This window comes from Loxodonta africana, chromosome 3, assembly GCF_030014295.1.
Source record: "Loxodonta africana isolate mLoxAfr1 chromosome 3, mLoxAfr1.hap2, whole genome shotgun sequence".
Classification (NCBI taxonomy): Eukaryota; Metazoa; Chordata; class Mammalia; order Proboscidea; family Elephantidae; genus Loxodonta; species Loxodonta africana.
In genome coordinates, this window is record NC_087344.1 from 54,040,268 (window position 1) to 54,065,997 (window position 25,730).

The 25,730-nt window shown below is 47.5% G+C and overlaps 1 protein-coding gene across 16 annotated transcripts; it reads left to right on the forward strand.

Moving 5' to 3' along the window:
- Window positions 1-14: 14 nt before the first annotated feature.
- SLC66A1 (solute carrier family 66 member 1) lies at window positions 15-24,067 on the forward strand. 16 transcript variants are annotated; one of them, XM_064281387.1, is made up of 11 exons: window positions 137-639; window positions 1,001-1,054; window positions 4,516-4,711; window positions 4,834-4,902; window positions 5,045-5,284; window positions 19,448-19,577; window positions 20,238-20,325; window positions 20,878-21,020; window positions 21,191-21,283; window positions 21,883-22,068; window positions 23,179-23,545. In XM_064281387.1, the coding sequence occupies exons 5-11, from the start codon at window positions 5,121-5,123 to the stop codon at window positions 23,251-23,253; spliced, it is 879 nt and encodes a 292-aa protein (XP_064137457.1). In that variant the 5' UTR covers window positions 137-639; window positions 1,001-1,054; window positions 4,516-4,711; window positions 4,834-4,902; window positions 5,045-5,120; the 3' UTR covers window positions 23,254-23,545. The 16 variants fall into 16 exon arrangements, 15 of the variants coding, with proteins under 15 accessions (XP_023407765.2, XP_010591356.2, XP_010591359.2 ...); XM_064281386.1 differs by having other exon boundaries at window positions 137-628; XM_023551998.2 differs by having other exon boundaries at window positions 137-628; window positions 4,516-4,647.
- The last annotated feature ends 1,663 nt before the right edge of the window (window positions 24,068-25,730 follow it).

A 25,730-nucleotide genomic window follows, 5' to 3' on the forward strand; every position in this document is an offset into this window, starting at 1 on the left:
ACTAAGCGGCGGGAGAGGCGGAGCCGGGGAGGCGGCTCCCGGGGCGGGGCGGCGGCGACAGCTCGGGTCAGGTGACCCGGGAGTGAGGACTGAACCCAGAAGCCGGGCCTTGGCGGCTGATCTGGAAGTGGTGAGCTGGTCTGGGGCCGGGGGCAAACCCGAAGCCTGGGCTGTCGGCGTTTCTGGGGCTTTCTGCCACGTCTTTCCAACACCCTCGGCCTCTCCCCTGAACCCTCCCGCAGCCCCTGTTTCTTTCTTCTGGCGCGAGATCCTGGGACGAGGCCCCGGACCGGGGATGGGTGGTTCTCAGGGGTTCCTGTCCCTGTCGCCCCCACCCCAGGGACAACCAGCACGTCCTCTCGGACTGCCCTGGCCGGCCGGGGGTTGGGGTTTGGGTCTCCTTTTCACCTCCTGGTAGGAGCCGACGAACCCCTTCACTTCCGACGGCTTTGTTTTCCCTGGGGCGGGCCTCGCTGGGATAGAGCCGCCGACCCAGCGACTGCCCTGTCATTATCCCGGGCAAATAGGCGACCTGCGCTGGGCTGAGTCACGAGGAGGGAGTTGTTGCCGAGGACACGGAGGCCTGGCCTAGGTGGTATCCTCAAGCCGGGATGCTCCTTCCCTCCAGGTACTCCCCAGGTGTGCAGGCAGGAAGCAGAGCCAGATTGTCGCCCCCTCTCCCCTCCCAGCAATATCTAGGGCAGTTTTCCAAGTGTGTACCTGGGGAGCCTCGGGTGGTTTGGGTTCGGAAGCCTAAGGACTCGGTGTGGGGGTGCGGTCGGTTTCAGCAGGTCTTGTCCGTTGAGCACTTACTGAAGGCTACTGTGTGCCAGGAATCCTGTGAAGGGTACAGTGAGAACAGAAATAGACACCCTGAGGCTATTACTATTGAGCTTTACTCCATGCCAGGCACCACTCTAAAGGCTTAGTCTGGATTATCTCATTTAACTCTGTGATCAGCCTAGCAGGTGGATACTTTAATTATTTCTCCATTTTACAGATTAGAAAGCTGAGGCTCCATAACTTGCCCAGGAGCATAGTAGGCATCAGGCAGGTGAGTTCCAGAATGTTTTCTCACAACTGGATCAATCTCTCCCTGTCTTTCTTTCTCTGCTTTCTAAACCTTCATTGTGCAGCTGGTGTGTCTAGGCCCTGAGAGTAACAAATTTACAATCAGGGTGAAGGGAGAGGATTAATGGTTGCTAAGGACTGTGATAAGCATTCTTTAGGTATGCATTTAAGGGGGGGCAAGAGGAGGCAGGTTTGTCTTGAAAGGCTTCTTTGAGAGGGTAATTTAGAACTGGGTAATTTAGAAGGACACTCCAAGAGGAAGAGAAGCCTGTTCCTGGAGGCCCGGAAGATGTCTGCTGAGGACCTAGGGACTAGGGCCCGGAGATGAGATTAGGAGGGCAATTCTTGAAGTACCTTAAGGCTTTGCCATTTGTACTGGATCCTATAGACGTAGGACAGACATGAAAGCCTTTTAAGATGAAGACTGTGGTCAGCTTCAGTGGGCAGCCACTTCCCTGACTCAGCTTGGATCGTGGAGAGAAGCTAGGGTTTGGCAGGATATGCCATCTCCAACCCAGCATTTTCCAAAGTATTGCTGGGTGCACCAGAATCAGCTGGTGGGCTTCTTCAACTCAGGATCCCTAAGCCCCAGCCCAGATACTCTGATCCAGTAGTTTAGCATGCCCCCCATCCCCCGCCCCCGCCATGATTCCAAAGCTGTGGTCTTTGTCATCCCAAGGATGAGGTCAAGCTTTGGTGTAACCCTAGACATCCATCCACTCAGTACCCTTAGCCAAGGAGGTGGGCCTATTCCCAAAAGCTAGTCCTGGGGTTCACGCTCCCCACTTGGGCCAGCCTGTACAGGTGAGGGGCCCGATACTCAGCAGCCCTCAGAGGAAGTCCCCTCTGTTCAGGCTTAGGTGTGTCTCAAGTGTCCTGAGCCCCCAGCTGCACTTGGGCACTGTCCAAGTACCGTGGGCTGCCCCCTCAGTGCCCTGGGCCTGTAAGCCAAGGTACATTCCTCCAGACCCATCTCACCCCAACTGGGCATGTGTCTGTCTCACTTCCTCTCTAACATGGTAAAAGCGGGTGAGAGACAGGCCTCAGGGCAGTTGAGATACTGTACTCTCATCCTGAAAGCAGTCACTACTATCTCTAATGTCAGGCACTGCTCTAAGCACTTTATGTGCCTTTAATCTGCACAACTCCAAGGAGTTCCTCCATTATCCCCATTTTATGGACAGGCTCAGGCAGATGAACTTACTTGCCTAAGGTCACTCAACCTTGTGCTCTGGCCCCAGGCAGCCTGGTCCAAGCACAAGCCTAAAATAAATTCCCCCTTCTAGACTGACATGGAACAACCGTGTCCAACAGAAACTCTAGAGAACATAGCAATGCTCATCCATTTAGGCCAAGGTGGGGAGAAAGCTCTGGGACCACTGCTGGGGGTGAACCAAAATTACGTCTGATTTCTAACGGTTAGGTTCACATTCCCTGCCTAGTCCCTGAACCTCCCTGAGCCTCAGTTCTTCACTTGTAAAATTGGGGCCGTATACCCGACCTTGCAGGAGAAATGTGAGGATGACAACGTGCTAACGTATGATGACCTGCAGTGGCATCTTCAGAATCTACAAGTCTTGTTGATGGGTGGCTGGGGAACAAAAGGACTTAACTTGCAATGGCCTTGGCACTGCAAAGGTGCTGTTTTTACTGGGATTGCATGTTAGTGAGATGGTTTTGCAGGTACGGGTGACCGGGTGTCAGGTAAACTGTCCCCACATCAGCTGTGCTGATTGATGGTCATTGTGCTGGGTCACTGTCTTAGTTATCTAGTGCTGCTACAACAGAAATACCACAGGTGGATGGCTTTGACAAACAGAAATTTATTCTCTCACATTCTAGGAGGCTAGAAGTCCGAATTCAGGGCACCAGCTCCAGGGGAAGGCTATCTCTCTGTCAGGTCTGGGGAAAGGTTCTTGCCATCAGTCTTTCCCTGGTCTAGTAGCTTCTCAGTGCCGGGACCCCCAAGTCCAAAGGACACACTCTGCTCCCAGCATTTCTTTCTTGGTGGCATAAGGTCCCTCTCCTGTCCCTTTTTCTCTTCTGTATCTCAGAGGAGATTGACTCAAGACACAACCGAATCCTGTAGATCCAGTCCTGCCTCATTAACATAACTGCCTATGAGGATGCCTCATTAACATCAGAGAGGTTAGGATTTACAACACACAGGGTAATCAGATCAGATCACAGAATGGTGGGCAACCACTCAGTATCGCCTGGCCATGTTAATACACGTTTTGGGGGACACCATAACAGTCACCAAGATGCAAAAAAGAGGCTTTCTGCCACCCTGTGCTGGGCCCTGGAAACAGTGAACCAGCCAGATAGTGATCACTTCTGAGGTGCCTGTATCCCCAGCCCCAGGGCCTGTCTGCTGTGAGTGCTAGTCACATTGGGCTGAGAGTCCAGAGCTTCCTGGAGAAGCAGCTGACTTGCTTTCTCTGCCTTCTGATGCTCCCTGGCCTCTGCAACCTCAGCAATTTCACCGGTCCGGGCAGGGCATTGCTTTACCAGAGGCCCAGACTGCCTGAGCCCGAAATAAAAACTGAAGGTGGCTGGAGAGAGTCCATCTGGGTGTGGAAACTTCCTCTGAGCACAGTGAGAAAAGGGGAAGCTCCCGGGAAAGCTGCAGGCGTGCTGACCATAGGAGGTTTCCACCATGCCCAGGAGCCTTGTTGCTTAGGCAGACGGGCAGGATGGCTCTGAGCAGGGGCTTGAGTCAGGGTCCTAGGTTTGACTCTGGCTCGGTGGTCCAAAGAAGGAGAATATACACGTAGCTCTACTTCTTAGATTTGATGTGAGGACAAAATGCATGAACCCAGGCGAGGTACTTACCACAGAGCTGGCAAAGAGCTAAGTAATCAGGGGTGGTGATTTTTATCACCTGATAGAGATGGCTTCAGCCTGGCCTGTTTGGCCCCTTTCTCTAGGATCTTCACACAGGCAGTCCCTGCTCCAGTCGCTGTCCAGGGTCCCGAGCACCAGTACAGGGCTTTCCTGGCTACGCCTGCAATCAGCCATATTCTAGCTTGTCAGGGGTGAGAACAGGGAGGTGGCTCTGGACTCCTTGCTGGCAGGTGTCTTGTAAACCACATGAGGAATTGCTTTGGTGGAGAATATGGCTAGAGCCTCTGGCTGCCCCAAGCATGAATCCCAGCCACCTGTGAAGCCCGGGACTCACCTGGCCCTGATTATTGGCCTCATTTGGCCAATGGGGAAAACCCTACTTTCAGGGGGTATTAAATGAGCTAGGATATGTAATAGGCCTGGCCTCAACAGACCCACACAGAGCCATTTACCATAACAAAAATTTGGAAACAACCTAAATGTTCAAGAGTTATACAAAAGATGGTTTGAGGGCTCAGTTCTATGTACTGTATTTATGAACCATTTAATCCTCACAGCAACCCTATGAGGGAGACATTATTATCACTCTCATTTTAGAGCTGAAGGAGCTGAGGCACAGAGAGGTGGAGTTACCTATCCACATGGTGAAGCTGGAGTTTGAGCGTTCTTGTCCCTGGCCACAGGTTCCTGGGTAGCACAAATGGTTTGCTCTCAGCTACTAATGTAAAGGTTGGTGGTTTGAACCCACCCAGCGGAACCATGGAGGAAAGGCCTGGCAATCTGCTTCTAAAAGGTCACTGCCTTGAAAATCCTATGGAGCACAGTTCTACTCTGAAACACGTGGGGTTGCTACGAGTCAGAATCGGTTCGACAGCAATGAGTTTAGTTTTCTTTTTTTTTGGTCCCTGGCCACAGATCCAGCATTCTTCATGCTCTGCTTGTGTTGTTGTCACCTTTGTTTGAAGTCTTCTTGAAAGGCTGATTGTGAGTGAGGGCTATGTCTTTATTCTCATCTGGTTCAGGGCCTCTGTCAATCCTGGGTGACAGGGCTGGATGGGCATCCACTGGGGGGCCATAAATAGGACCCAGATCTCCCAAGGCTGAAGGCCTCCTCTCTTTCCCGTAGAGTCCTCACCTGCCTCAGTGCAGCAGTGCCCTCCTTCCTGAGCAGCCCTCCGGGCTGGGGCCCTCCCTCCAAGGCCATGATGGGGAAGAAGCTAGGCTCTGGCAACTTCTCCAGCTGCCCCAATGGCTCCCGCCAGTGGATATGGGAAGTGTTTGGTGAATGTGCTGTGGACGCCTGGGATGAGGCCAGCGTGGGCCTGGGCTTGATCTCCATTCTCTGCTTTGCTGGATCCACCTTCCCGTGAGTAGCGCCGGGATAGCAGGACCAGGGCGGCGGGGGCCGGGGTATGGTGATGGCTCAGAGTACTGCACAGAGGAGGGGCTTCCCAGCTGGCCCTGGCCTCTCTACGGTCAAAGATGTGCGTACTCCTTCCCAACCCCCACTCACGTACCTCCTACCCATCCAGGGGCCACCTGTACTGAACCCCACCATAGGCCAGGCCTTGTGCTGGGCCATGTGGCTACGGAGACAATAATAATAACACTCATTACTGTTTATTGCGTGCCTGCTACATACCAGGCCCAGCACTAAGCTCTTGACATGTTCTGACTTCATTTAATCCTGATACCAACTTTATGAGGTAGAAACTATTACTGTCCTCATTTTATAGATGAGGAAACTGAAACCCAGAGAGTTTAAGTAACTTGTTCTGGGTTGCACAGCTTCTAAGGGATGTGGTGGAAGGGGCTGGGATGCATCAAACATGGTCTCCGTTCTTGAGACGTTGACAATCTGGTGGTGGAGACAGACAGTGAATACAAAGTAGAGTGGCCGTTGCTGTGATCGGGAAAACGGGACTTAATGAGTAGCAGCACAGTGGTTAGAGAGTGGGCCCTGCACTCAGACAGATGTGCATTCTACAATCAGCTCTGCCACCTACTAGCTGTGACCTGGGCAAGTCACTTGGTGTTCTGTGCCTCAGTTTCCTTATCTGTAAAATGGGACTCTGGTTTCCTACCTCAGAGCTGTGAGAATGGCATGATGGAGTGCATATAAGCAGCCAGCTCAGGCCCTTTACACGCTGTCATGGATTGAATTATGTCTCCCCAAAAATATGTGTATTATGCTGAGTGAAATGAGTCAGTTGTAAAAGGACAAATATTGTATGAAACCACTATTATAAGAACTCAAGAAAAAGTTTAAACACAGAAGAAAATATTCTTTGATGGTTCTAAGTGTGGGGAGGGAGGAAGAGAGGTATTCACTAATTAGATAGTAGACAAGAACTATTTTAGGTGAAGGGAAAGACAACACACAATACAGGAGAGGTCAGTATAATTAGACTAAACCAAAAGCAAAGAAGATTCCTGAATAAACCAAATGCTTTGAAGGCCAGAGTAGCAGGGATGGGGGTCTGGGGACCATGGTTTCAGGGGATATCTAGGTCAATTGGCATAACAAAATGTATTAAGAAAACATTCTGCATCCCACTTTGGTGAGTGGCGTCTGGGATCATAAACGTTAGCAAGCAGCCATCTAAGATCTATCAATTGGTCTCAACCTGTCTGGAGGAAAGGAGAATGAGGAACACCAAAGACACAAGGTATATATAAGCCTAAGAGACAGAAGGGGCCTCATAAACCAGAGACCACATAAGCCTGAGGCTGGAAGAAGTAGATGGTGCCTGGCTACCACCGATCTTTGCCATGACAAGGAACACAACGGAGAATCCCTGATGGAGCAGGAGAACAAAGGGATGAAGACCTCAAATTCTTGTAAAAAGACCAGACTTAATGGTCTGACTGAGACTAGATGGACTCCAGAAGTCATGGTCCCCGGACCTTCTGTTAGCCCAAGACTGGAACCATTCTCGAAGCCAACTCTTCAGATATGGATTGGACTGGACTATAAGAGAGAAAATGATACTGGTGATGAGTGAGCTTCTTGGCTGAAGTAGACACATGAGACTATGTGGGCAGCTCCTGTTTGGAGGTGAGATGAGAAGGCAGAGGCGGACAGGAGCTTGTTGAATGGACGTGGGAATACAGGGTGAAGAGGAGGAATGTGCTGTCTCGTTAGGGGGAGAACATAGCAAGGTGTGTATAAGTTTTTGTATGAGAGATTGACTTGATTTAAAGTTTCACTTAAAGTGCAATAAATAAATTAATTAATTAAAAAAAAAGTGTGTATTAACTTGGTTAGGCCATGATTCCCAGTATTCTGTGGTTATTCTCCATTTTGTGATTGTAATTTTATGTTAAAGAGGATTAGGGTGGGATTGTAACCCCCTTACCTGGTCACATCACTGATCCAATGTAAAGGGAGTTTCCCTGGGGTGTGGCCTGCACCAGTTTGTATCTGTCAAGAGATAAAAGGAAAGGGAAACAAGCGGAGAAGGGGCACCTCATACCACCAAGAAAGAAGCACTGGGAGCCGAGCATGTCCTTTGGATCCCGGGTTCCTGTGCAGAAAAGCTCGTAGTCCAGGGGAAGATTGATGAGAAAGACCTTCCTCCAGAGCCAACAGAGAGAGAAAGCCTTCCCCTGGAGCTGATGCCCAAATTTGGACTTCTAGCCTAATGGACTGTGAGAAAATAAATTTCTCTTGGTCACAGCCATCCATTTGTGGTATTTCTGTTACAGCAGCACTAGATGACTAAGACGCATGCTGTGTGCACAATCCCAAAAGCTGCAGGTGGTGGTGATGTTCCATTCCATGCTCTGAGAGCACAGAAGAGGGGCAGCTAAATCAGTTTTGTAGGGGTAGAAGGGGATTTCAGTCAGAGCAATGACCCCCAGAGATGTCGTTCTCTAAGTTGAGACCTATAGGACGGGTAAAAATTAGAGAAGTGAGAGCAAAGGGCAGGGGATGGGAGAGCATTCCGGGCATGAGGAACAGTGGCTACAAAGGCCTGCAGGTACAAGAGAGATGGGAAGCCCGGGGGTTTTATATGGCTGGACCATATGTGAATACTAGGTGAGTAGGGGGAGGGTCATTAAGGGCCCTTTCATTATAGGGCTTGTTCTCCACTGGTGAGGAATTTGGTCCTTAACATGAGAGAGGTGGGAGCCATAGAAGGCTTTAAGCAGGGACTCACCTTTTTTTTTTTTTTTAACAGTTTATTGAGATGTAATTCACATACCATATAATTCATCCATTAAAATGTACAAATCAGTGTTTTTTAGTATATTCTCAGAGTTGTGCAACCATCGTCACAATAAATTTTAGAACATTTTTGTGACCTGTCTTAGTCATCTAGTGCTGCTGTAACAAATAGCACAAGTAGATGGCTTTAACAAAGAGAAGTTTATTTTTTCACAGTAAAGTAGGCTAAAACTCCAAATTCAGGGTGTCATCTCCAGCGGAAGGCTTTCTGTCTCTGTCGGTCTTCTCAGTCGTCCCCCGGACTAGGAGCTTCTCCATACAGGGATCTGAGGTCCAAAGGAAGTGCTCTGCTCCCGGCACTGCTTTCTTGGTGATAGGAGCTCCCCACCTCTCTGCTTGCTTCCCTCTCCTTTTTATCTCTTGAGAGATAAAATGTGCGGGCCATACCCCAGGGAAACATTGGATCAGGGATGTGACCTGGGTGACGGTGTTACAATCCCACCCTAATCCTCTTCAACATAAAATTACAATTACATAATAGAGGGAAACCACACAATACTGGAAGTCATGGCCAGCCAAATTGATTACATACATTTTTGAGGGGACATAATTCAATCCATGACATCACCCCAGAAAGAAATCCTGTGCCTGTTAACACTCCTCATCCCCCCCACCCACCCCAACTAGGCAGTCTGCTTTCTGTCTCCACATTTACCTGTTCTGGACATTCCATATAAATTGAATCATAGTGAATCATAGTGACCAGCTTCTTTTACTTAGCATAATGTCTTCAAGGTTCACCCATGTTATGGCATGTGTCAGTACTTCATTGCTTTTTTATGGTGGAATAGCATTCCATTGTGTGAATACAGTACTCCCCCCTTATCCACAGTTTCGTTTTCTGCAGTCGGAAAATATTAAATGGAAAATTCCAGAAAAAAACAATTCATAAGTTTTAAATTGACTGCTGTTTTGAATAGCATGATGAAATCTTATGCCACCCCGCTCTGTCCCTCCCAGTACATGAATCATCCCTTTGTCCAGCATGTCCACGCTGTACACGCTGCTCACCTGTTAGTCACTTAGTAGCTGTGTGGGTTATCAGATGGACTGTTGCGGTATTGCAGTGCTCTTGTTCAGATAATCCCAAAGCGCAAGAATAGTAATGCTGGCAGTTCAGATATGCCAAAGAGAAGCCATAAAGTGCTTCCCTTAAGAGAAAAGTTGAAAGTTCTTGACTTAAGTTATTTTGAGAGAGAGAGAAAGACCATATTTACATAAGTTTCATTACAGTATATTGTTATAATTGTTCTATTTATTATTAGTTATTGTTGTTAAATTCTTACTGTGCCTAATTTAGAAATTAAACTTTATCATAGGTTATGTATGTATAGGAAAAAACATAGTATATATAGGGTTCGGTACCACCCGCAGTTTCAGGCATCCACTGGGGCCTTGGAATATATACCCGGTAAGTAAGGGGCGACTATGTTAAAGTGATCGACTGCAAGCCACATCCCCAAGGAAACTCCCCTAACAACTGATTGGCTGATCACATCAGATTACATGATGGAAGATGACTACATCATTGCATAACTGCCAAACTATATCATTACATAACTTCTAACCACTGAGAATCATGGCCCAGCCAAGTTGGCACATGACCTTAACCGTAATACCCTCCTTTTCTGAGTTATTCCTCTCTTATTAACATAAACTCACTGCCCCCTAAGATTCCTGTCTAATCAGTTGAGTTGCTATTGTCACTTTGATTTCACATAGATAATTCTTAAAAGAGTGTAATGTTCAGGGCAGGCATTTTTTACCAGTTGAGCTAAACTGTTGTTCAACTTTAAGAAGACTTCAAGGGATATTTTCGGTTTAAGCTTAAAGATTATCTCAAGGCAATAGTTTCATAGGTTCATCCAGCCTCCTTGGCTCCAGAAAGTCTGGGGTACATGAGTATTTGAAATTCTGTTCTGTATTTCCCCCATTTTGGTCAGATTCTTCTGTGGAATCTTTGATCAAAATGTTCAGTAATGGTAGCTGGGCACCATCCAGTTCTCCTGGTCTCGTGGCAAAGGAGGCAGTTGTTTGTGGGGGCAATTAGCCGCATATTCCATATCCTCTTCCTGTTCCTGATCATGTCCAGATTTTTACATGGACATAGTTTTTACTTCTTTTGGGCACATACCTAGGAGTGGAATTGCTACATCATATGATAACTCTGTGTTTAGCCTTTTAAGGAACTGCCGAAGTGGCCATACCATTTTACACAGTGTATAGGGGTTCCAGTTTCTCCAAATCCTCATCAACACTTATTATCTCTCTTTTTTATTATAATCATCCCAGTGAGCATGACATCATTATGGTTTTGATTTGCATTTCCCTGGTGGGTAATGATGTTGAGCAGCTTTTCTTGTGCCTCCTAGCTGTTCAAACATTGAATATTATAATGTTCAAATCCTTTGCTCATTTTTCAATTGGGTTATGTGTCCTTTTATTGTTGAATTGTAAGACTTCTTTAGATACAATTCTAGATATATTTTCTTATCTGATTTGTGATTTACAAATATTTTCTCTCATTCTGTGGGTATTCTTTTCACTTTCTTGATGGTGTCCTTTGAAGCACAAGAGTTTTAAATTTTGATGATATCTAATTTATTCATTTTTCCTTCAGCGTTGTGCTTTTGGTTGCATATCTAAGAAACTACAGTCATACGTCGCTCAACGTCCATGATAATTTCAGTGAAATAGGACATTATGTGATTTGGACCTTGTACAAACACTATGTTATATACTTAGCAAAGCTGTATAGTATATCTTTTGTTTCACTTCCAAATCGATTCTTCTCCTTTGCCTCTTGCTGTTACTATCACTAGCACCGGTTCCGCAGCATTTGAGAGCCATGATGCACTTCATGGTAATATTTTTGAAAGAAAATTAAACAGAGATTTTGTTACAACAGCCAGGAGATACATGATATGGGAGATTGGATGCTGCCACCTATGAATAGAAGCATACACTGTCATACAGTAAACTTTTTATTTGTAAGTAGGGAAAGTTCATATTAAAATAACAATAGAGCATACCTGGATATCCATTTGCAAAAGAATGAAACAGGACCCATACCTCACACCATGCACAAAAACTAACTCCAAGTGGATCAAAGACCTAAACATAAAGACTAAAACGATAAAAATCAGGGAAGAAAAAATAGGATCTACCCTAGGAGCCCTAATACAGGGCATAAACAGAATACAAAACATTGCCAAAAATGATGAAGAGAAACCAGATAACTGGGAGCTCCTAAAAATCAAACACCTATGCTCATCTAAAGACTTCACCAAAAGAGTAAAAAGACCACCTACAGACTGGGAAAGAATATTCAGCTATGACATCTCAGACCAGCGCCTGATCTCTAAAATCTACATGATTCTGTCAAAACTCAACCACAAAAAGACAAACAACCCAATCAAGAAGTGGGCAAAGGATATGAACACACATTTCACTAAGGAAGATATTCAGGCAGCCAACAAATACATGAGAAAATGCTCACGATCATTAGCCATTAGAGAAATGCAAATTAAAACTACGATGAGATTCCATCTGACACCAACTAGACTGGCATTAATTCAAAAAACACAAAATAATAAATGTTGGAGAGGCTGCGGAGAGACTGGAACTCTCATACACTGCTGGTGGGGTTGTAAAATGGTACAACCACTTTGGAAATCCATCTGGCGTTATCTTAAACAGTTAGAAATAGAACTACCATACAACCCAGAAATCCCACTCCTCGGAATATACCCTAAAAATACAAGACCCTTCACACAAACAGATATATGCACACCCATGTTTATTGCAGCTCTGTTTACAATAGCAAAAAGCTGGAAGCAACCAAGATGTCCATCAACGGACGAATGGGTAAATAAATTGTGGTATATTCACACAATGGAATACTACGCATCGATAAAGAACAGTGACGAATCTCTGAAACACTTCATAACATGGAGGAATCTGGAAGGCATTATGCTGAGCGAAATGAGTCAGTTGCAAAAGGACAAATATTGTATAAGACCACTATTATAAGATCTTGAGAAATAGAAAAAACGGAAAAGAACACATACTTTTGTGGTTACAAAGGGGGGAGGGAGGGAGGGAGGGAGAGGGCTTTTTATTGATCAATCTGTAGATGGGAACTGCTTTGGGTGAAGGGAAAGACAACACTCAAAACATGGAAGGTCAGCCTAATTGGACAGGATTAAAAGTAAAGAGGTTTCCGAGATAAAATGAAAGCTTCAAAGGATAGCTAAGTAGGGGCTGGGGTCTGGGGAACTTGGTTTGAGAGGACTTCTAAATCAACGGGCAAAACAATTCTATTATGAAAACACTCTGCATCCCACTTTGAATTGTGGCACCTGGGGTCCTAAATGCCAACAAGCAGCCATCTAAAATGCATTAATTGGTCTCAACCCACCGGGAGCAAAGGCAAAGGAAGAACACCAAGGTCACACGACAACTAAGAACCCAAGAGACAGAAAGGGCCACTTGAACCAGAGACCTACAATATCCTGAGACCAGAAGAACTAGTTGGTGCCCGGCCACAATCGATGTCTGCCCTGTCAGGGAACACAACAGACAACTCCTGAGGGAGCAGGAGACCAATGGGATGCAGACCCCAAATTCTCATTAAAAGACCACACCTAATGGTATGATTGCGACTAGAGGAATCCCAGAGACAATGCTCCCCAGAACTTCTGATGGCACAGGACAGGAACCATCCCCGAAGACAAATCATCAGGCATGAAAAGGACTGGTCAGTGGGGGGGAGAGAGATACTGATGAAGAGTGAGCTAATTAAATCAGGTGGACACAGGAGAGTGTGTTGGCAACTCTTGACTGGAGGGGGGATGGGAAGATAGAGAGAGAGGGAAGAAGGTAAAATTGGCACGAAACGAGAGACTGTAAGGGCTGACTCAATAGGGGGAGAGCAAGTGGGAGAAGGGAGTAAGATGTATGTAAACCTACATGTGACAGACTGATTGGAATGGTAAATGTTCACTTGAAGCTTAATAAAAATTTAAAAAAAAAAAAATAACAATAGAAAGTACAGTACACTATACACATAAGCCAGTAACATAGGTATTTATTCTTACTGTTAAGACACATGAACAGAAAATTTCAGAGAGTGGCTTGAGAAGACAAAGTATTACAATGAAATGTGCAAAGATCTGGAGTTAGAAAATCGAAAAGGAAGAATGTGCTCAGCACTTCTCAAGCTGAAAGAACTGAAGAAAAAATTCAAGCCCAGAGTTCCAATATTGAAGGATTCTGTGGGCAAAATACTGACCGATGCAAAAATCATCAAAAGAAGGTAGAAGGAATACACATAGTCACTGTACCAAAAAGAATTGGTCAACATTCAACCATTTCAAGAGGTAGCATATGATCAATAACCAATGGTATGGAAGGAAGAAGTCCACACTACCCTGAAGACACTGGCGAAAAACAAGGCTCTAGGAATTGACAGGGTATCAATTGAGATGTTTCAGCAAACTGATGGAGCTCTGGAAGTGCTCACTTTATCTATACCAAGAAATCTGAAAGACAGCTACCTGGCCAGCTGACTGGAAGAGATCCATATTTGTGCCTATTCCAAAGAAAGGTGATCCAAAAGAGTGCAGAAATTATCAAACAATATCGTTAATATCACATGCAAGTAAAATTTTGCTGAAGATCATTCAGAAACAGTCACAGTGGTACATCAACAGGCAACTGCCAGAAATTTAAGCCAGATTCAGAAGAGTATCTGAAATAAGAGATATCATTGCTAATGTCAGATGGATCTCATTGAAGGCAGAGGGTACCAGAAAAATGTTTACCTGTGTTTTATTGACTATGCAAAGTCATCTGACTGTGTGGATCGTAACGAATTATAGATAATATTGTGAAGAATGGGAATGTCGGAACACTTAATTGTGCTCACGAGAGACTTGTACATAGACCAAGAGGCAGTTGTTTGAACAGAACAAGGGGATACTGTGTGGTTTAAAGTCAGGAAAGGTGTGCATCAGGGTTGTATTCTTTCACCATATTTATTTAGTCTACCTGCTGAGCAAATAATCCAAGAAGCTGGACTGTACGAAGAAGAAGGGGTATCAGGATTGGAGCAAGTTTCATTAACAACCTGCGATATGCAGATGACGCAACCTTGCTTGCTCAAAGTGAAGAGGACTTGAAGCATTTACTGAGGAAGATCAAAGAGTACAGCCTTCAGTATGGATTATACCTCAAGATAAAGAAAACAAAAATCTCCACAACTGGACCAATAAGCAATATCATGATAAACAGGGAAAAGATTGAAGCTGTCAAGGATTTTATTTTGGTTGGATCCACAAGCAACATGCTTGGAAGCAGCAGTCAAAAATCAACGATGTATTACATTGGGTAAATCTGCAAAAGAGCTCTTTAAAATATTTAAAAGCAAAAATGTCACTTGAGGACTCAGGTGTGCCTGACCCAAGCCATGGTATTTTCAATTGCTTCATATGCATGCAAAAACTGGACAGTGAATAAGGAAGACCAAAGAAGAACAGGTGCCTTTGAATTATGGTGTTGGTGAATAATATTGAATAAACCACGGACTGCCAGAAGAGTGAACAAACCTGTCTTGGAAGAATACAGCCAGAATGCTCCTTAGAAGAGAGGATGGTGGGACTTCATCTCATGTACTTTGGACATGTTATCAGGAGGAAGGACATCATGCGTGGTAAAGTAGAGGCTCAGCAAAAAAGAGGAAAAGCCACAATGAAATTGATGGACACAGTGGCTGCGACAGTGGGCTCAAGGTTGACACAGTGGTTGCAACAATGGGCTCAAGCATAGCAAGGATTATGAGGCTGGTGCAGGACTGGGAAATGATTCATTTTGTTGTACATAGGGTTGCTATGAGTTGGAACTGACTCAATAGCATCTAACAACAACTACAAGAATCAAAACATATGTGTTACAGGTTATATTTATACTATAGCATTTTATGCCTGACAGCACAATTGCTCCGTATATAGGAGACATGAGATACAGGTGCAACATGTGGAAAGTTCTTACATCTGCTGTGTACCGTTCTGCAATCAGGATTTCTGAACTCTAATCTTTTTTTCTTTTTTTTTAAATTAACTTTTATTGAGCTTTAGGTGAAAGTTTACAAATCAGGTCAGTCTGTCATACAAAAACTTACACACACCTTGCCATACACTCCTAATTGCTCTCCCTCTAATGAGACAGCACAGTTCTTCCCTCCACTCTCTCTCCTCGTTTCCATTCGGGTAGTTTCTGACCTCCTCTGCCTTCCCATCTCCCTTCCTGACAGGAGATGCCAACATAGTCTCATGTGTCTACTTGATCCAAGAAGCCCGTTCTTCACCAGCATCATTTTCCATCCCATGTTCCAGTCCGATCCCTGTCCGAAGAGTTGGCTTTTGGAATGGTTCCTGTCTTGGGGTAACGGAAGGTCTGGGGACCATGGCCTCGGAGGTCCTTCTAGTCCCAGTCTGACCATTAAGTCTGGTCTTTTTACGAGAATTTGAGGTCTGCATCCCACTGCTCTCCTGCTCCCTCAGGGGTTCTCTGTTGTGTTCCCTGTCAGGGCAGTTTAAGACCCCAGATGCCACTCTCCAAAGTGGGATGCAGAATGTTTTCTTAGTAGATTTCATTATGCCAATTGACCTAGATGTTTCCTGAAACCATGTTCCTCAAACCCCGGCCCCTGCTATGCGGGGCTTTGAAGCGTTCAGTTTATTCAGGAAACTGCTTTGCTTTTGGTTTAGTCCAGCTGTGCTGACCTCTCCTGTATTGTGTGCTGTCTTTCCCTTCACCTAAAATAAAACTTATCTTCTATCTAATTAGTGAATACCCCTCTCCCTACCTCCCTTCCTTCCGCCTCTCATAACCATCAAAGAATATTTTCTTCTCTGTTTAAACTATTTCCCCAGTTCTTATAATAGAGGTCTTACAGAATGTTTGTCCCTTTGTAACTGACTAACTTCACTCAGCATAATGCCTTCCAGGTTCCTCCATGTTATGAAATGTTTCACAGATTTCTCACTGTTCTTTATCGATGTGTAGTATTCCATTGTGTGAATATACCATAATTTATTTATCCATTCATCCGTTGATGGGCACCTTGGTTGCTTCCAATTTTTTGCTATTGTAAACAGTGCTGCCATGAGCATGGATGTGCTTATATCTGTTCATGTAAAGGGTCTTATTCCTCTAGGATATATTCCAAGGAGTGGGATTGCTAGATTTTATGGTAGTTCTATTTCTAGTTTTTTAAGGAAGTGCCAAATCAATTTCCAAAGTACCATTTTACATTCCCACCAGCAGTGTGTAAGTGTTCCAGTCTCCCCCACAACCTCTCCAACATCATGTGTTTTTGGGATTAATGCTAGCCTTGTTGGAGTGAGTTGAAATCTTATTGTAGTTTTGATCTGCATTTCTCTAATGGCTAACGATCGTGAGCATTTCCTCATATATCTGTTAGCAGCCTTAATGTCTTATTTAGTGAAGTGCCTGTTCATATCCTTTGCCCATTTTTTAATTGGGTTATTTGTCTTTTTGTAGTTGAGTTTTAGTAGGATCATATAGATTTTAGAGATCAGGTGCTGATTGGAAATGTCATAGCTAAAAACTTTTTCCCAGTCGGTAGGTAGCCTTTTTACTCTTTTGGTGAAGTCTTTGGATGATCATAGGTGTTTGATTTTTAGGAGCTCCCAGGTATCTGGTTTTTCTTCTGCATTTTTAGTAATGTTTTGTATACTGTTTATGCCATGTATTAGGACTCCGAACGTTGTCCCTATTTTTTTGTCCACAATCTTTATCATTTTAGATTTTATGTTTAGGTCTTTGATCCATTTTGAGTTCATTTTCATGCATGGTGTGAGGTATGGGTCTTGTTTTATTTTTTTGCAGATGGATATCCATTTACTATAATCTTATGGGACCATGGATGTATATGTGGTTGGATGTATATGTTCGTTGCGCAAACGGACATTATGTTGCACATGACTGTATCGTCTAATCCAAGTCATGAAGATTTACGCCTATGTCTTCTTAAGAGTTTTAGCTCTTACTTTTAGTTCTTTGATCCATTTTTAATTAATTTTTGTATATGGAGTGAGGTAGAGATGCAACTTCATTTTTTTGCGTGTGAATTCCCCTTGTTGCAGCACTATTTATTGAAAAGATTATTTTCCCCCCATTGAATTGTCTTGGCTTCTTGTTGGGGATGTGATATTTTTATTGAATACCTTGTTCTAGGTACTGTATTAGGTGTGGCACAAGTAAGCGAAATATATCTCATCCTTGTCTTTGCAGAGTTTCCATTCTGGCACCCTTTTAAACACATTCTGGGAATCACAGGGAAGAAGGACTGGAGGGACAGAGAAAGTGAGAGATGGCAGGGAGCTTATCTTAGGAGCTGTGGAAGTCATCTAGTGTGTAATGATGGAGAGGTGCTTAGGAGGTAGACTGGACAGGTCTGGGTGATTGATGGAGGTGAGGGACAGTCCTCTCCTGGGCTTGGAACTTCCCCAGAGCTACCAGAGGAGCTGACCAAGGCTTCCCTTCCTGCCATGGCACAGTATGGGCCCTGCCTGGCCTGACTGAGTAGCCAGTGAAGGGGGTCTGCAGTTTGGAAGAGAGCCCCAAGTGACAGTAGGAAGGGCAACCACCTTCCTGTTGCTCCTCCCCAAGATTTGGCCTTTCCTGGGTGTGACAAAATCACTTTCTCTGCAATTGGTGGAGACAAAGTCTAGGTCGAAGGGCAAAGAAACTCCTAAAAGAATGCAATGGCATCTGTCTACCTGTTCATTCATTCAGTAAACATTTATTAAGGGCCTTCTCACTGCTGGGGCTGTGTTTGGCCCCCTTCCTGCCCTCAGGATGCTTGAATCCAGGAGGGATGAGGATGACAAGTGTTACAAGGAGGAAAGAGAGGATGTTGGCAGAGCTCAGAAGGTCCCAGGAGGAACTGATACTTCCGAAGGATGCAGTGGAGGTGTCTGGGCTGAAGGAGCATGGGGTTGGGGCATCTGGAGATGAAGAGCTTAGAGGAGGAAGGGAAAGCAACCCTGTGGGCTGCTGGTAACCGTGGGGCATAGGGGGCTGGGCAGAGAGAGGCCAGGGTGTAGCCAGACCTCCTTGTAAGGAGGCTGTAGGTCCTTATTGAGGAGCAGCAGTAGGCTCCGAAGGTTTTAGGCACAATTGAGGTTTTAGAAAGATCCTTGGGAGGAGAACAAATCTGAGGCGAACAAGGTTTGGTTAGCAAACAGAGGTGGGTGGATTCTAGAGCCCAGGGCTGAGCAGGAGATGGTCAAGGAAGGATCGGCTGTTGGGAGGACTAGGACCGATGCCCAGCTTTCTTTGTGTCTGGCTTGGGTGATGTTCCTTTAAAAAAAAAAAAAGTGCAGATGGTTAAACAGATATTTAAATATTTAATGCCAATAAGTGTGGTGACTAAGCAAGACTGGAGCCCTAGGGCTTGGCCTTGAATGCTGGCTTCAAGATTTCTGAGCAAAGTGACACATCTTCCTCAGTCCCCAGTGAGGGTGATCATCACAATAGGTTTGACCTCATGGAGTGGGGAGGTTAACTAAATGAGTTAATACACAGAAAGGACTCAGAACTATGACATGCCACCATCAGCACTGGGCTCGTGCTAAGTTTTGGCCTTGCACACCCATACCTGGCCAAAGGTCCAAGGACAGGGGCCCAGCACCAAGGATCTTTGGGGAAAACAAACAAGGGTGCAGAAGTCCCCAGCTTGCATGGAGAGAGTTATAGGAGCCATAGCCCCACCCTTCTTCCTTGCCCTCTGAAGATAATCAGGCTGTGGTTTGGCCTATCTTATCATCAGCTACTCTTGGAGATAGGGCAGTGCCCAGGCTTTGGGTCTACCACTGCCATTGCCAGGATCCTTCTTTCCTCCCCTATGAAGCAGTTCTCAGGCCCTGACACAGAAACTTCAGGACTTTATAAAAACCCCAAGTCCCCACTGGGAGACCCCAGGGTACTGTGTAGGAGAACCTAAGTAATGCTGTGGATCTCTCTGGAAAGGCAGGCCACCGTAGAGCTCCCAGGTTATAGGCAATTCCCCCTAGTAAAAATCCTCCAAAGGGCAAAGAAAAGTCTCGAAGGATTGGCTCCCAGCCACCATCCATACACTGCCCCCTGCCTCTCTGTTCTGCAGACACCTGGGGAGTGTTCATCCTCCACCTCCCCACACTCATATTCCCACATTGACCCTCTAAGCCCCTTCGCAGTCCTCTGAGCACAGCGTCTCCGCCTCTTCCACAGCCAATACATCAAGGCCTGCAGGGCAGGCAACATGGACCAGGCCCTGTCCTTGTGGTTCCTGCTGGGCTGGCTCGGCGGAGACTCCTGCAACCTCATCGGCTCCTTCCTCGCCGATCAGCTGCCCTTGCAGGTGGGCCTGGCCCTGGACAGGGTGGGGCTGCCAAGGACAGCCATGACAGAGGCAGGGCAGGTGGGGTGGGGGAGGCTGGCAGGAGGAGAGGTCGGGACTCACTGGCAAGTTGTCTCCAGAATCCTGACCTGTCATTCTATCTTGTGAGGCATCCACACCATAGAGAGTCCTTTGCCCTGCCATGCTGTGTGACAATGGGGCATGTCACTGCCCTTTGCTGGGCCCATCTGCAAAATGAGCACATCCGCCAAGCTCTCTTCCACCTCTACTGAGCTGTGATCCTGACTGAGCTCTCAGGACCAGGCCTGCGGCCCTGGGGCAGGAGAGGTACTTCCTGAGGGTGGCCCAGGAGCCAGCATCTCCTGTGGCCAGGCCCACTGGGAATCCATGGTCTTCCCATTGGGTCTTAAGTGCTGCTTTATCAGGCCAAACCAGAGCCGTCACTTAACCTGGGGTCCCGCTTTGTCCTGACTAGTAACATTTGCGACCATTTCCTCAGCACCTGCCTTTGATGGCTTTTGGCCTACCTGATCTCTAATTCTGCCAGGTAGGAGCTGTGATTCCCAGCTGGGAAGTGGCAGAGCACTACCCTGGTTGCGGTGTGTAGTCCCCAGGGCTGGAGGCTGCAGCCAACACACAGGCTCCTGGCTTCCCTTGCAGACCTACACGGCGGTGTATTATGTCATGGCGGACCTGCTGATGCTGACGCTGTACTTTCATTACAAGTACAAGAAGCGTGCCTCCCGGTGTAAGTTCAGGTGGCCCCTCTGAGTTGGGCACACAGATGGCAGCTGGGAGGGTCGGGAAGAAGCAGGTTTCCTATTGCCAGGTGATAAATGAGCCACGGGGGGAGGGGGGGTCCGTCACTCAAGTACTCATTTAATAAGCACAGCCTAATTAGCTCCTCCTCAGTGTCCCGCCTGGTCTTGGGGCTGGGGAAACAAGGACCAGTCACCCAGGCGCTCTCGGCCCTTGAGGATTTAGAAGGAAGAGAGACAAGATCAGATTGAGGACTGCACAGGATACGGTGGGGGCACTTGCGGGGGACTGGATGTCACTGGTATTTCCGCTTTTGATAATCTCCCTCCTGACCCCACTGCCCTCGCTATTGCAGCTTTACATCCCTAGCAGATCGGTACTGTTATTATACCCATGGTACAGATGAGGAATGGATGCTCAGAGAGGTTGGGTCGCTTGCTCAAAGTCACACAGCGACTGAGGGCCAAGTGCAGGACTCAGGGCCCAGGTGTCTGCTGCCCCTTAGATGGCTAACATCAGCTTCCCTCCACCTCCTGTCCAGTGTCTGCCCCCATCAATGCTGCACTCTTGCTCATCTTGGGAACAGCGTTTTGCACCCGGCTGCTGAGCAGGCCTGGCCCGGTGGCCTCCCCGAGGGAGGTCTTCCAGGGGCGGACACTCCTTTCGGTGGAACCAGGCGATAAGGTGAGACATGGGGGCATGATGGTAGGGTTGGGGGGCGAGGAGGGCTCTTCCCTAGGGTCTCTCCTGTATGGCCACGGGGGGATATCGCCCTCCCTAGGAGGGAGCTTGGGGACCTCTCCCTGCACCTCCAGCCCCTCCCTGGCCCTGACCACCCCTTTCCACTCCCTCAGCCCTTCACCCATCAGGAAATTGTTGGCTTTGTCATCGGCTCTGTCTCCAGCGTGCTGTATCTGCTCTCCCGGCTGCCTCAGATACACACCAATGTGAGCCCTGAGCGGGGACTGGGGGCGGAAAGTGGGAAAAGAGCTGGCCTGGCCACTTGGGCCCCCCAGGTTAAGGGTGTAGCATGGCCTGGGAGTTTTCATGCAGAAGGCCTCCGTCCACACTCATTGTTGGCTTGAGCAAGTTAATCCGCCTCTCCAAACCTCAGTTTCTGCCTCTGGAAAGTGGGCATAATGATGCCTGCCATGGAGGGGTAAGTGTGACAGTGTGTCTGGAGGAAGTAGGATGTCAGGTGAGAGCAAGGAGCTAAGCTCAGAGGCCTGAGGGGGGTAGAGGGGGCGGAGCACTCAGGGATGGGGAGGGTTGCTGGGCAACAAGAGTGTGTGGGGCTGGAGAGCAGGGCATGGGGCAGGGGGGTGGGCAGCTGGCATGGTGCACCCACATCTCCCACAGTCTGGGAGAGGTCATTGGGGTGGAGACAAGGGGCTGGTCTGTGTGCCAGCCCTGTTGGGGACTGGGCACACATGGAAAGTCATCTCAAAGCACTCACAGTGTGGTGGGGCAGACAGACATGGCAGGTACAATCCAGAGTGACCAGAGCCCTGTTGGAGGTCTCTGACCCCACCCTCCTTACCCCCAGTTCCTGCGGAAGTCGACTCAGGGGATCTCCTACTCGCTGTTCGCGCTGGTGATGCTGGGGAACACACTGTACGGGCTGAGCGTGCTGCTCAAAAACCCAGAGGTGGGCCAGAGCAAGGGCAGCTACGTGCTGCACCACCTGCCCTGGCTCGTGGGCAGCCTGGGCGTGCTGCTGCTTGACACCATTGTATCCTTCAGGGGCGTGGGACAGGCAGATCGGGGCGGGGGCAGCCTTCTGCTTGCACCCAGGCTCAGCATTCACTCACTCCCTCATTCACTCATTCACTGGTGTGCCAGCCACCCTCCTAGGCACCAGGCTCCAGTGGTGAGCAAGGACAGAATGGCCCTCGCCCTCTGGAAGCTTATAGCTCAGGGAGGAGGCAGATGTGCCACACACGTAACTATCAGACAATTATCTCATTGCAGTGGCACCAAGTGCTGTAGAGAAAAACTGCAGCAGGAACATGTAACCAGGAGGCCGCCCAGATTGAGAGGGTCAGCAGAGGCCTCCTGAGTGACATTTAAATTGTAGCCTGAAGGAAGAAAAGGAGCTAGGCAAAGGCAAGGGAGGAGTATTCTAGGCAAAGCTTGTGCAAAGGCCCTGAGGAATGGAGAAAAACCAGCCCATCCAGGCCATAGGAACTGAAAGCTGGAATGTCGAGACACACCGTGGGTTAGAGTTAGAAAAACCCACCACTTCATCCCTACCTTGTGTGGCACAGGGCACACCAGAGCTTCCTCTGCCTGGAACAGTCGCTGGTCTCACCAGGATAGCAGGTGATTCCGTATGATAAGGAGCCTGAAACGCTCAGCACACAAACCAGCATGCAGCATGAGCTTGGTAAATGTTTGCCAAGTGACTGAACAAGGACATTATCCGGGTCCCTTTTGGGATAAAGTAAACATGGTCCTTGTTCCAACATTTGCTGAGTCCCTGCCGAGTGCAATCAGGGATACAAAAACAGTTTAAGCCCTTAGTGCCCCCAAGTGGTCCCAGCCACTTGGTGAAACCCCCAGCTGCTGGAGGCAAGATCCTGTTTCCAGACTGGGAGGCCACCTGCAGGAGGAGAGCCCAGTGCTTCACGGAAGATAAGCAGAGCTGGCTAAGGGTTGAGGGTGGGGAAGGCATTCTAAGTGGAGGGCGTGGCAGGGCAAAGGCTGGAAGCTGGTTGCTGACCCTTCCCACCTGCCAGGCTGCGGTGGGGGGTAGGGGAAGGCAAGCAGCCGCACTGGAGCCGAAGGCACCCCAGGGACAGGCCCAGTCTAGTCTGCTCAGTTTGCCTTGACATTCCCCCAGATCTCCGTGCAGTTCCTCATCTACAGAAATGCTCCTGCCGCCTCCTCAGAGAGCGAGCCCCTCCTTCCCAGCTGACCAGGGCCCAGGCTGAACCAGGGTGACAGGGACCTCCAGATGCCACATCCAGGGAGGGAGTGAGGGGTGGCCCAGGACCGTGCTACTGGGGTATGGAGGAAGACAGTGCGAGGCCTACAACTCTGGCCCCGTCCCCTACCCCCACACTTCTAAGACTTCTGAGGGCTACGGACTGCCTCTTCCCCGGAGCAAGATGCTCCTGAGGCCCAGCCACTGCCTTGCAAGACTGCCCCTGAGAGCCTTAAGGGAGGGACAACAGCTGGAACCCAGAAAACAGTGTGGCGGGCCCTCCTGCTCACCTACCTCATTCTGCCTGCTCCCCCTCCACCCCAGAGGGCAGGCACAGCTGCAGCCTGGTGGACCCAGAACTGTCCTGCTGACTCCAGACATCCTAGTAAATGCGACCTCCCAGTGAGGCCTGTTTATGTTGCTTCTTCTCTTTGGGGCTATTGGGGGAACAGCAGTGGACAGGGGTCTGGCCCCACATGCCAAATCCCAAGAGGAGTCCCAGGGTCAGCAGGTGGGGGAGCCCAGCAGAAAAGGCTGCATCTCCTGTCAGCCCTGGCCCAGCCTCCAGGAACCTCTTTTTTTTTTTTTTTAGCTGCTTCTCTGTGCACCTGGTGGTGGGACATGGCTGTGGGAATGGTACGTCAACAGGGTCCCTGTGTCTCGGCATGCAGGAAGAAGCAGGATAGCAGATCCTGGTTCTGCACCTTAACTTCTGGGCCTTAGTTGCCTCATCTGTGAAATGGGGATGGCGATATTACCAAAAGATGAAAGGTCTTTCATAGGATTAAATGTTGTTGCTAGCTGCCATTGAGTGGGCTCCTGATTCATGGTGACCCCGTGCACAACAGAACAAAATACTGCCCCGTCCTGTGCCATCCCCATGATTGTGTGTGGATCAGACCATTGTGATCCATAGGATTTCCACTGGCTGATTTTCAGAAGTAGGTCACCAGGCCTTTCTTCCTAGTCCATCTTAGTCTGAAAGTTCTGCTGAAACCTGTTTCACATCATAGCAACACGCAAGCCTGACAGAGAGGCAGTGGCTACAGAGGTGCATTGGCTGGGAGTCAAACCCAGGTGTCCTGCATGGAATGGCGAGAATTCTACCACTGGACCACCACTGCCCCATAAGGATTAGCTATGGTGTTAATTCATTACAGAGGCCTCACTGTCTGGCACACAGGGAGAGCTCAATAAAGTTTAGTGTGGATTATTTTTAGTTGGAGAGGGACAACCAGATAGGGATGGTTGGTGTTGTTAGGTGCTGTTGGGTTGGTTCCAACTCACAGCGACCCTATGTACAACAGAACAAAACACTGCCCGGTCCTGCACCATCCTCACAATCATTACGCTGGAGCCCCTTATTGTAGCCACTGTGTCAATCCATCTCATTGAGGGTCTTCCTCTTTTTTGCTGACCCTGTACTCTGCCAAGCATGATGTCCTTCTCCAGGGACTGGTCCCTCCTGATAAACATGTCCAAAGTATGTGAGACATAATTTCGCCATCCTTGCTTCTAAGGAGCACTCTGGCTGTATTTCTTCCAAGATGGATTTGTTTGTTCTTTTGGCAGTCCATGATATATTCAATATTCTTTGCCAACACTGCAATTCAAAGGTGTCAATTCTTCTTTAGTCTTCCTTATTCATTGTCCAGCTTTCACATGCATATGACGCGATTGAAAATACCATGGCTTGGGTCAGGCACACCTTAGTCTTCAAGGTGACATCTTTGCTCTTCAACACTTTAAAGAGGTCCTTTGCAGCAGATTTATCCAATGCAATGCGTCTTTTGATTTCTTGACTGCTGCTTCCGTAGGTGTTGATTGTGGATCCAAGTAAAATGAAATCCTTGACAACTTCAATCTTTTCTCTGTTTATCATGATGTTGCTTATTGGTCCAGTTGTTTTCTTTATGTTGAGGTGCAATCCATACTGAAGGCTGTGGTCTTTGATCTTCATTAGTAAGTGCTTCAAGTCCTCTTCACTTTCAGCAAGAAAGGTTGTGTCAATCTGCATAACACAGGTTGTTAATGAGCCTTCCTCCAATCCTGATGCCCCGTTCTTCTTCATATAGTTTAGTTTCTTGGATTATGTGCTCAACATACAGATTGAATAAGTATAGTGAAAGGACACCAGCCTGATGCACACCTTTCCTGACTTTAAGCCACACAGTATTCCCTTGTTCTGTTCAAACAACTGCCTCTTGTTCTATGTAAAGTTTCCTCATGAGCACAGTTAAAGTGTTCTGGAATTTCCATTCTTCGCAGTGTTATCCATAATTTGTTATGATCCACACAGTCGAATGCCTTTGCATAGTCAGTAAAACACAGGTAGACATCTTTCTGGTATTCTCTGTTTTCAGCCAGGATCCATCTGACATCAGCAATGATATCCCTCATTTCATGTCCTCTTCTGAAACCAGCTCAAATGCCTGGCGCTTCCCTGTCGATGTACTGCTGCAACCGCT

Coding starts and splice junctions, on each gene's coding strand:
- SLC66A1 (XM_023551997.2), top strand. CDS start 5,121: ATGATGGGGAAGAAGCTAGGCTCTGGCAACTTCTCCAGCTGCCCCAAT. Junction 5,285..19,447: donor TTTGCTGGATCCACCTTCCC/GTGAGTAGCGCC, acceptor CCTCTTCCACAG/CCAATACATCAAGGCCTGCA. Junction 20,326..20,877: donor CAAGAAGCGTGCCTCCCGGT/GTAAGTTCAGGT, acceptor CCTCCTGTCCAG/TGTCTGCCCCCATCAATGCT.